Source organism: Erpetoichthys calabaricus, chromosome 4 (assembly GCF_900747795.2).
Source record: "Erpetoichthys calabaricus chromosome 4, fErpCal1.3, whole genome shotgun sequence".
In the NCBI taxonomy this organism is placed as follows: domain Eukaryota; kingdom Metazoa; phylum Chordata; class Cladistia; order Polypteriformes; family Polypteridae; genus Erpetoichthys; species Erpetoichthys calabaricus.
In genome coordinates, this window is record NC_041397.2 from 217,547,452 (window position 1) to 217,559,667 (window position 12,216).

General features: G+C 33.4%; 1 protein-coding gene across 2 annotated transcripts in view; it reads right to left on the reverse strand.

The window, feature by feature from the left end:
• tenm4 (teneurin transmembrane protein 4) overlaps nt 1–12,216 on the reverse strand; it is a 679,712-nt gene that overhangs the window by 229,864 nt on the left and 437,632 nt on the right. The window contains exons 6-8 of one of the 2 annotated variants that reach the window (XM_051926453.1): nt 5,635–5,888; nt 2,628–2,695; nt 2,315–2,413 (exon numbers count right to left, since the gene is read on the reverse strand). In XM_051926453.1, coding sequence (XP_051782413.1) covers nt 2,315–2,413; nt 2,628–2,695; nt 5,635–5,888 — 421 coding nt within the window. Of the gene's footprint in view, nt 1–2,314; nt 2,414–2,627; nt 2,699–5,634; nt 5,889–12,216 lie in introns of those variants that run through there. The other variant, XM_051926452.1, reaches the window with a different exon arrangement.

Below are 12,216 nucleotides of genomic sequence, written 5' to 3' on the forward strand. Positions count from 1 at the left end.
AAGCCTCTGGGATATTAAAGCAATATGGGTCAGGGTAGTACAGACTAAGTACATAGGGCTCTTGGGCAACATGTGAACTGGTCTGCCTGACTAACATACTCAACACAAGTATACCTATTCTTAACAGTTGGTGCACTGTAATTCATAATTATGTGCGCTTACAGTTAAGGCACATAGGAAAGTATGACCCATTTGAACAAGATCTTTTGACACCTGCACCGCATATCCAGTAAATTAATAGGCTCCTACTACAACAGAACCCCATCGTGTTACATGATCAACCCTCTTCAGCAACATAAAATCGTAGATTCTGTAATACCAATAAATGTATGCAAATTTGTGGGCCTAAAAAATCTGCCAAGCAAAAATATTTTTTAGATGTGACCTTACCAAATACTATGAAACTGTGTGTTTACTTATTACCCTGAATTTTACTGCATCTCAATGATCTGAAAATGAAGTTTTGAATTATAACTGTGGCCCCTATGAAAAAGGAATTGGTTGATTGGTTTGTCAGTTATGTCATCCACAAAATTTATGATTAATGCATCTTTATATTAGAAACATATTTTTATGTCCAGCAACATGTCCTGTAGATGATTAGATGATGATTGTCTCATTTTGACAATGTTGACAACTATGATTCTGCTAGGAATATTTTATTTTATAATTAAGCTTTTTGGTAGAGCTGCAAAACAAGCTGTGTATACCCATCAACAATAAAAATTTCTGTATCCATAAACTATATTTTGCTGTAATTATATATAAAATTTACATCAACCAAATTTAGAAGTAAATAAAAATAATGCATATATATTGGTGTGTGTGAAGCTGCCTCGCTTCTTTGTCAGAAAAGATTACTAAAATTACTGCAAATTCTATTTTTCCAGCCAATAAAGTACCTAAATTGCACAGGTGAAAGCTTAACTTTTCAACAAAAATAAAAGATTTGCCAGACTCCAAACAATAATTTTTGTGTAAGTCACAAGGAGCCTTGCAAGTTTTCTTTCCTTACATGCCAATCTTGCTTGTATATGATTAGTTTTGATGTTTCAAATCAGTTGCACCAGATATTGTAGGAGAGTGTTTTCTCTTCTAATTTTTTTTTTGCCAAATGATTAAATAGCATTTCACAATTAAGCTCTGGAATACTATATAATACATAATTAGTTAATAACAAATTAAAATCTCTTCCTTTTAATTCACATCAACCTTTATACTATTTAGAGTTTTAAAGGAACATTTAAAGTGCTTTAAATGTCTTTAATTCTTGCTCTTACAGCAAGAATTCATCTTAACTGCTGCATTGATTGTTTTTTTAAGTTGTCTAAAAATCACTTTGGGATTGAGGTTTAAACCTTAAGCATCTGTTTAAATAAATGCTGTTTGAAACAATAACAGATTTCAGTCTAGTCTGAGATATAATTTAATTGGCCACATTTTATTAATATTCATAAATCATTCATTAATAATGATTCAATGTTTCTAAAATAAGCACACTATCAAGGATCTTAAACAGTAGTCTTATGTTTGGAAAAAAGTTACAAATTCCATGGTTATAGAAATTTTACTGCTAATACAGTCTTCTTAATTATATTACAGCAATATACATTACACATGTGTATAATATAACATTACTGCATTTACCTATAGTAGTAAAAAAATGGCATCCATGGACATTTAAACACAAATCTTCGTATAGTTTACTCAGATTAATAGTAATGTTCCAACTAATGCATAGATACTATATCCTAATTTTGATTAAGTATTTGTTTATTTTAAATGTTTATGTGCTTTTTCTACTTCACCTACTGGCTATAGGATTTCTACATATTTTATGTGACCATTTTTGTATATGTAAGATGTTTATGTATTAAACATTTGTGCATTTGTGTCACCTGAGATCTCCTGTTTGCCATTTTTGCATATGTAAGATGTTTATATATTAAACATTTGTGCATTAGTGTCACCAGAGATTTCCTGTTTGCAAGTGTTTAAAAGATCTCAGGGGAGTGATTATAAAATGGATAAAAAAATACATTTCGTAAAGTGATTGATTTATTTTTTTTAAAAATGCTTTTCTAGTATTCACAAAAACAGAAACAAAATTCATAATTTTTTGATACTACATATATTTTTTTTGAAAAATTTGAAATTAAATTTTGAAATTTAATGATGCTGATTTTTAATTCTTACTTTACAATAATAACTAAGTCTTGTGATAAACAAAAACAATCTTTGTAAACATGATGCTGTTGTTCCTGCAACAGACAATTAAACGGAAAGAGGTTGAATGAGCTGAAGTATCACATACCCTTCATTGTAAGAACCATCATGTCTTGCTGAGGCGAGAATGTCCATCTCAATGAAGTTGTCCTGTAAAGTCTCTAGGAATGTCTGCTTTGCTATGTTTCTACACATAGATGAAAAGATGAATGAACCTAGTGAGTCATGCATGTAACAAAATAAATAAGGTGTAAAACAAAAACATAAAATGTCACAAAAATAACACCCTTATGGAACTAGGTTATTAGTATTAGTGACATATTAGTGAGACAGTCAACAGGAACTACCTATCTGTATGAAGGTGCAGTCAGTGGACTGGGCTTTCACAGAAGGCCTCATACCTTGCACTGAATGATCCCTGCCCTTCTATGAAATCCTCTTGCTCTTCTCTGATATACAAAAGAGTATTCTGGTTCCTTTATGATCACCATTAAAAGAAAATAAATGGATTGCTTTCAAAATCATATATGCACAGAAACCTTACATGTATTTTATTTGCCGAAAATAGGAAAGAATAATCATCAAAATGTTGCAACTTTATTATTACGGTAATTTAGCTCACATATCTACACATGTAAAGGGAAAAAAATTTGGTTAAATTTTGTTTAACTTTATCATAACCAGCTTCAGAGACCACTAAGGTCCTTTGCTTAATTGTAATATTTGCAGAGGTTTTATTTATGCCTTGGGTAGAATACCCCTGGTATTCTTTATTATAAGGAACTGTTCCATAAGAGAAGGCTGATATTAATGTAATGGACATACAAAACTAGCTTTCAGCTACATAATCTGTACAAACTGAACATGAACCTGCAGCCGGAAATAACTTTTTTCACACAGGCTTTGATATACCACTGTAATAACCCTCTTCAGGAAGTTAGTAATGTACCATATCCAATTGATGATAATACATAATTATGTGAACTTGCATTCCACCATTTTTTATTTTGTAATATCAATCTATTTCAAATTTGTGTTTAGTACTACAATACTTGTTTTAAATCATTTTCTGTGCAAAAATAGATCTAGAGTTCATTAATCTACACTTCTATAACATGTACCTACTGTAATTTTAAAATATAAAGCTGTAGCTAGCTTAAGCATATCCCTGGCAGTATGGGGTGCGCAGCAGAAACCCTCGCTGGCTGCCAGATCATTACACAATGCATTACAGAAAATGTCTGTTTATGGTATGACCGGACCAGTTTATAGTCGGTAATTAACCTAACTAGAATACCTTTGTGAAACTGCAGTAAAACAGACCACATTGAGAAGTCCCCTTGCATACGGTAAATTACGAAATCAGGAAAAACTCCAGTAATCAAAATGGGAAGACAAAACAAGTCTGGAGCTGTGGATCAAAATCAATACTCATTATGTCATCATGGAGTCAGAGAGGAAATTTAGAATAATTTACATTTAGAATTACAGAGAGAACAGCCCAGTGGTGCAATTTTAGCACTGCTGCCTGACCCAGGCTCAAGTCCTGAGTGCTCCCTGCATGGAGTCTGCATGTTGACCCTGTGTTCAAATGGGTTTCCTCCTGGTGCTCCAGTTTAAAAGACATGCAGGTTAGGTGGATTGACAGTAATAAATTGGACCCTCATATATATATATATATATATATATATATATATATATATATATATATATATATGTATGTATGTGTGTGTGTGTGTGTGTGTATGTATGTTCACACTGTGATGGTCTGGCGCCCTGTTCAGAGTTTGTTCATGCCTTGTGCCTGATGCTTGCTGGAATAGACTCAAAAATGGATGGATGAATTTACAGGCAGTTAGTTACATTTACATTACAGTTACATTAAACTGCTTGTTTAAAAAGCAAATAAGAAAAAGTAAAGCATGTGAAGTGTTTGGATGTGTGTTCATTAATTTTTATAGAACTCCCTTTTTTCTAGAAACTAGTGGGGTATCTTCAGTAAAGTAAAGCATACATTTGTTAATTTTGCTCATTACACCATCTGATTACACCTTGCTTACAGGTAGAACAAAGCTAGTGTAATGGGTCACTAAATTAGTTTCATAATTCAACTTGATCTAGGCCTCTGAGGAGCTTAATTGTACTACAGCCAGGTGCTTAAAACATCAACACTGATTTTTTAGCTTCTGGTCTGAACATTAAATCTCTATGGGAATGTAATCCTGGTGGAAGGTCTTTAAAGAAATTAAGGAGAGAATAAACATGTTCTTACCTACCTTCAGTTCTGTCATATAAAACAAGCAGGGAAATGCTAATCACTATGCCATGCATAGTCTGCTTGTATGAGAACTTAATTATCAAAATGAAAAATTGCCTAAAAAAGTAAAATCTCTGGATAAACTATATTTTTTCTGGCATTTTAATAAGCTAATTTTGATATAATAATGAACATTTATTTATATCTATCATACAGTTTCCAATTAAGTGTATTATGTTTAGTTTTTGGTTTGTCAGCTACTGTAACAATTTCCCCTTGAGGTGGATGGATGAATGGATGGATAGATGGATGGATCGATCTATCTATCTATCTATCTATCTATCTATCTATCTATCTATCTAGTGATGAATTATTTTACTTTTTAGAGAAAGTAGTATTTTAGTAGTAGGATCACATCTTAATAATAAACTGAACAAAGAAAGTGAGAAGGGGCATTTTTCTGTATGTCTTGTACTAGACAATGAGATAACATAAAAATTAGAATTCGTTATATGAATATATTAGAACATTTTTAGAAACCTTTAATAAAATAAATTTTTTGAGGTATAAAAATATCGGAATGAAATGATTAGAATAAGACTTAAATATTTCTTCCAAAAAATTCTAAACTCTAGCTGTCTCTATATTGGCATAAAGCCAGTTTTAGAGGACATGCTTTGTCAAACTGAAAAATAAGCTGGAGTCATTTCTGTGAGTTCTAAGCGTATGCTAATTTTGATTAGTTTATTTACTTCATATTACAGTTCATTATCTTATCTGATCAAACTAAAGCCTGGGTAAACGAAAACTGTTAATCCCAAGTTTGCAGTGTTTCATGTATTGCATGCATTTTGTACAAATATTATGTAGGAAACCTTACAGTTTTGCATGATGTGTCTCTTCAAACACTTCCTGATGAGCACTAAAGGGAATAGGGTTATTATATTAAAGGAATGCCAGTGAGAGCAGAAATGGTGAGGGACATGTTAATTAGGACCATGCTCTGTTTATGTTATTGATGGGATTACATCAATGTGATTTTCATTTTGTACAATTTTAGAATCATTGCTTTATCTGATAGGCACAGAGTATTATGACAGTTGCGTTTCTTCAAGTATTTTAGTTGAATCCTAAACACTTGGTTGCCATACCTGGTTTTCAAGAGGAATGTTGCTGTTAAGCAGCCAGTTGTCTTGGGCACATCCTGACTCTTGGCAGATGTTGGTACATCCGTTGGTGCCGCCAGTGGTCTGTGGGGGCAGGCTGGGATTACTTCGAGGAGTATAGTTTCCACGATTCAATGAATTGATTGATGATGCGTGGTGCTGGTTTGGGTTTTGAGAATGAGAAAGTGGAAGTGGTGGAGTCCTCAGTCTGGCATGGTTTTGAAATGTGGTTGTTTGGTCTAAAAAGAGAAAAAGAAAGAATATGAAAAAGGGTGTTATCTTTAAAAATGTTTCTAGTCCTTACATATGTACATTTTTTCTAGCACATGTTTTAAAAAAAGTCATTTTTAAAGATGTTAAAATGTGATTTAATATGAAAAAGAATACACACATATCACAGAACATGGACAATTACAGAGGATGCAATTATTGAACTACAGAAGCTTTAGACCTTTTCACACTAAAGTATACACCCTTTTAGCAACGTAGCCTCACTACTGTCAAAACTAATAAAAAAACCCCAGCAGATTAAGTACAGTCATCATGCTACGCATTTCTTGCCATAAATTATATATACTGTATACATTTTTGCTTTAAAATAGGTTAACAAGTTATTTTCTCTGCTTACTGCAGTTGCCTTGTCTAAAATAGGCACCACTAAAAATCTCTGCTTAGATCAAGGCAAAATGTAGATACTTTAATGAATAATGTTTTAAATATAATTTGAAATATACTGCTTTATTTTCATTCAATGTGTCTGATATTTTCTATGGGGTAGGTAAAAACATACAGCTGTTTTGGGCTCCTTCAGGCGTAAAGCTAATAATAATTTGACAAGTGCTTATGAAATCCCCATAATTAAACCAATAAATAATCTCCTCTATACTGTAGTTTTATTTAATTTGAAACCTTCTCTATATAAAAACTAATAACATAATCGGCAATTTATTTATGTCAACAAATTCCTATGCAGTAGTCTTGTTACACTAAACAGTGCTGCAATAGATGCTGCACTTCATTTCAGCACAACCTGCGTTAACATTCAAACATAATAAAACAAGACAGATGTATAAAAACTGTAAGCTGCCCATTTTCTTCTTATCATACTACACACAGAAGCCTAAACACTATATTAAAAGAAGCTGCATTACTTTAAATAAAGTCAACTGCATTTTTTTCAGATATCACATTTAAAGAAAACATTTACTTGAAGCATATACTGTACATGTTATATTAATTTTAGAAATAATCAGAATTTAAATGATACAGTAATTAAACCATTTTCATTACTGTTTTAATGTAAAAAAATAAGGATAAACACAATTCTACAGCTTGTAATGAATCAAGTTTGAATTGTTTTCACTTATATCCTCAGTGACAGCTAAAGATTTGATTTATTTTCTTTTTATACCACATGCATACCTAAACAAATGACACTGATTTAACACATTACTAATCTGCTTTGAAGGGCTGGTTTCTTACTCTTTTCCCCATATATATATCTGTATATATTTATATGTATACTGCATATATGCATTAAAACCTCGATTGTCCATCAGAGGCCATGACAGATGAAAGGAAAGACGGATAACAGAATATTATTATTATTATTAAATCTTTATTAATGGGGCGACAAACATGCAGGTTAGGTGCACTGGTGATTCTAAATTGTCCCTGGAGTGTGCTTGTTGTATGGGTGTGTGTGTGTGCGTGTGCCCTGCCCAGGGTTTGTTTCCTGCCTTGTGCCCTTTGTTGGCTGGGATTGGCTCCAACAGACCCCCGCGACCCTGTAGTTATAGCGGGTTGGATAATGGATGGATGGATCTATATTAACAAAATATAATATAGTATTCACAGAATTAATTCATTGATATAATATTGTAATGAGCAGCATAATAAATAAACACAACTCAGAAGTACGGGAGTTTTCTGAGTTTTACGGTGTCCTGTCTTATACTCCGTTACTTGGTTTACAGAACACACCTCCAGAACAATAAAATAAAGCTTTTCCTACTATCTGTTTATGTCCTCCCACTCATGTTCTGTCTTTCTCTATTCCACAAACACTCCTGCTTAATGTCTCCTGACTCCCTATTCAAAACTTCCTTCCGCTGCACTTTCCTTTTTCTCATAACTTCTCCTTTCACTCATCTCCTAAGACTCATGTCCATCCCTTATAGAACAGAAGCCCTTCATCCAGTCCCACCACTTATAGCATTCCAGCAATTTCTGCTCCAACACAGCCCATCACTAGCTGCCTGCATGACATAATATATTAACAAAACAACAGATTTAAAAAGAAAATTACAATATAGAAGAACATTAACATTAATACAGAATAATATTACTGTCCGTGGCTTGTGTTTTCGACACGTTTTTTCAATTTTGTCACTGTTGTTCTTCCTACACTGCAAATTGAAGCAATACTTTCACCGTTTTGTAAAATGTATAATAACTTAATATTTTGGAGTTTACATAGCATTTTATGAACTGATCATTTCTGGAGGAAAATGAAGAAGTGCTTTGACAGATCGAGTAAATCTCCCTGCAGCAGCAAACAGGATGGGATGGGGCGACAAACTCTGGGTCGACCACATCTAACTATGCAAACGCAGATAATGTTTCATTGGTGGGTTTGAAATCTTATCTTCGCCCATGTATGTGCATGTCCCTTTGAGTTCTGCACCTCACTCCTCTGAGCTCTATCTCAGCTCCATCCCACGCCCTGCAGTAAGGACCTTCTCAGCCTATGCACTCACTTTGTGCCTGCGCAGTAGTCTATCCTGTTAGGTTACACGATATAGTGAATATGTGGAGTCTCATGATGTGTTTTTGATAGTTTTTTGCAAAGTGAGTGACATACTCGATAATTTCAGCTCACACATCATTTAAACAACAATTAAGATATTATCATAGACGATACATATTGCACATAGGAAAAAAAAAAAACAGAAGCAAAATAAAACACAGAACAGAGGTTATCTGCATGGGGGGGGGCTTACTCGGTCCAGTGTGAGGATTTGCACCCCTGGCTATCAAAAGACTATAATTTCTTTATTTCCATCTTATGTAAAGGCTGTTAGACTCACAACACTTTGCCATTTGTGAGCCGTCAGCACCAATCCCACCCTGCCTCATTTTTAAGCAAATCACCCTACTTGTTGCGACATTCCACAAAATAACAACTGGAGCTCAGTATATATAGTATATGATAATGCTCTCTTCCTCTAGTGGTTCTCTCCCTTATTTTCTTATTCAGTAGTATGAATCATGTCAACATATGCTCACCAGTAACCAGCTCCTTAGCCTTTCCTTTCAAGTGATCAAGCATTTCACTCAATGTAGGGGTATTACAAATATCCTACGCTGTTCTTTGTTTAGGGTTGGTGAAGTGCATTAAAACTGTATTCAACCTTAAGTTAACTGCTAAATTTATTTAAAAATATCAAATTCACTTAAAAAAAATGCACAATGATAAATAATAATTTATCAATTTCAACAGGCACATTAATAAATTAAAAAAAAGATAATAATTAACCTTTTAATTTCTTCTACTAAGTTAAATTAGTATAACAAATAAGCCAATGCATAAGAATGCTATCAAAAAATATGCATTTTTAAAAGTCATTTCTGAATGTCATTGTATGTAAATAATGCACCATGTGATTTACTTGTTAGTGCGCAGCAGGAGCAATTTAGAGACTTTAGAAGGATACTCTCCTCCCAGTTACTGATGGCCAGTCAAAACAGCATCCAGCCTTTGAACAGCTTAATGAGAATCCTACTGTGCCTCAACATTCATATACCCTGAAACCTGACAAGTCCTAAAATATGATTCTGTTGTAATTATGATTATAAATTAAAAGTCCTGCCTAATTATGAACGGGCTTTAGTACAAATTACTGAGTGCAGTACATTAAAATGTCTTTGGCTTCAATTGAATTGTGTTACCAGGGAGTCTGGGCTGCCTCTTCAGAATGAAAAAGAATTATTCTCGACCAGGCACATTGCTCATCTCCTTCTACTATACTCTCCTTCCATCAAGCCTACATTATAATTGCCACACACAAAAAACTGTAATCTAGGGTTTCGATTATTTTGTGCATTAAGAAATGCATCCCTGATAAACGAAAATAAGAAAATAAAAACTTTTGAGAAGCTGTTCACTGACAACCAAAAACAGAAATAGTACACCATTTTTAGCTCCACTCAACAATATAAATTGGGGTGGTACTTGAGGAATAAAGGCATGGTGGCAAACCATAAGGTTACTTGTTTATCCTCTGTCCTGACTCATTCAATGGTTCTGAGAAACTGCCTGTTTTCCAGCTGTCACAAATGTGCTTGAAATTTACTTGTGATGAAGTTCACCATATAGACTTATTATATAAAATAAAGTTTGCTTGTTTATTTTAAATGGGCTATCAACAAAAGCACAATATCAAGTTTGAAAAAGTATCTATAACTGCAATAAAAAAAAAGTTTTAGACCTTCCTCCTTAAAGTTAGCAGCATATAACATCCCAGAAATAATAAAAACTCCCAATACCGTAGATATACATTAGTTTTTAAATATATTTGATACATTCTTAACAGTTACATGATAAATAATAATAAAAAAATGAAATATGTAAACTTCAAACATTATGTCATTTGTTTACATTGATTTGCAGTGAAAGGCTAGATGGAATAAACTCTGCACATGTGTGTCTTTTAAAGTATGGGCAATAATTCATCAAGTGTCATTGTCATTATGGTAACCAAAACGAATATAGTTAATCTACAGAATTGTGCCAGAGATGCTCTTTTTTATTTTCTGAAATTTTTGACAAGAGACATGTTTTTGTAGCCCTTACCACTCACACTTGAACACATTAAAGAGTACCAAGGCATATTAATGAACTTTTGAAGCTACCATGCAATTCATAAATTAATGTGGTTTATAATTTCACATGGAGGTAATGTTGCTTGATGTTCTTTTAATATAGTCTTCGCTTTTTCATACATTATTTTCAACAGTAAATATTTATTTATTTGGGAAAAAGGCTGAGTCATTACACTGACTGTGTCTCACATTGCTTTAAAAAGTGTGTACAACTTTACTCTGAATTCATTTCTCCTGAGGTTTTAGTCTTGGAAGGCTGATAGGTTTACACACTGAAACAGTCTCCCGTGACCAACAAAATGCAATCAATTGTCTAAAGAAAAAGGCATTGTAAAGCCCTAGTGGAACCTCTTTTATCTTCTCCTCACTAGGGGCAATGACAAGGTCAGTGCAAGATCCCCTTTGCTAAATTCTCTTCAAATAACATTGGGATAAGAATTAAAAAAGAAATCCTGTTTAATTATCCCTGATATCGCTGTGGCAAGATATGTAATAAGACCAAACCATTCAAAGTGCTTCCTTAACCTGTTGTTATTCAGTCATGTTTTGTTTCCAGACAAGTGTTCTGTTAGATGGTTAACCTGTCCTGTAAAACTGCAACAAAGACAACAAACAGCATTCTCAAGGCACACCAATATCACTAAGTTTAAATTACCTTCTATGAGACACAATAAATAACACTGGAGTTTCCAGTTTATCTGGTAATGATGATTCAAGGACTGCTATAAATCAAATTTAAGAAGTTTAGAGCTTTTTAAAATTTTGTCCTCCTAGAGCTATTCATTGGATGGATTAGCTTGGCTTCCAGGAGGATTCTTAATCTGAATAAAATATCTTATTTGATGAATTATGTTTGTTTGGGAGAGCCGTCTAACTAAATCGACATTAGTTTTCTCTGTTTTTCAAAGTTGACTCAATCCCTATCCATCCATCTTGCTACCCACTTATTCACTTCAGAGGCAAATGGCATCGGTATCTAATTAAACAGCACTGGGCATAAGGTGGAAATCAAGTTTGGACAGGGAACCAACCCACCATAGAAAATATTTCCCATTTCCACACAGCTTTAGTGTTGGTATGAACCAAACATGCTTATCTCTGGAATGTGAAAGGAAAACTACAGAACCCAGAAATAATTATATACAGACATGGAAAGAATGTGCAAAATCATGCAGAGTACCAGCTGGGATTCAAACTCAGGACTCTACAGCAATGAAATTTCTTTTACTATACAAAAGGCAGCATGTATCTTCCATGTAACATTTTTTACAGATTCATTCCTAAACTATGAAAGATTATCAAGTGATCATCCCAAATACTTTTAAGCAAACAAAAAATATTAGATTCTCCTCTTTTATGTGTATTTCTATCACAATGTAGGTCTCCTTAATATAAAAAAAATGTTAGAGAGCAGCTGGAGTCAAAACTATAATCTCATATTATAAAGTATTTTGTTAAATAAACATTGACCACATGAAATGCTACTGCCTCCTCCCTACCATTGCATAGCCAAAATGAAATCACAGCTAGTACACCTGCACTATGTCTAGTATAACAAGTAAATTTGCTGTAGCAGGCATCTAGCAAAAGAAGAATTTTACAATTATAGTGCTTATGAGTAACCTACTAAATAATGCCCCAAAAACACCAAGAAATTAACAAAATACAAGAAAAAAACCTGAG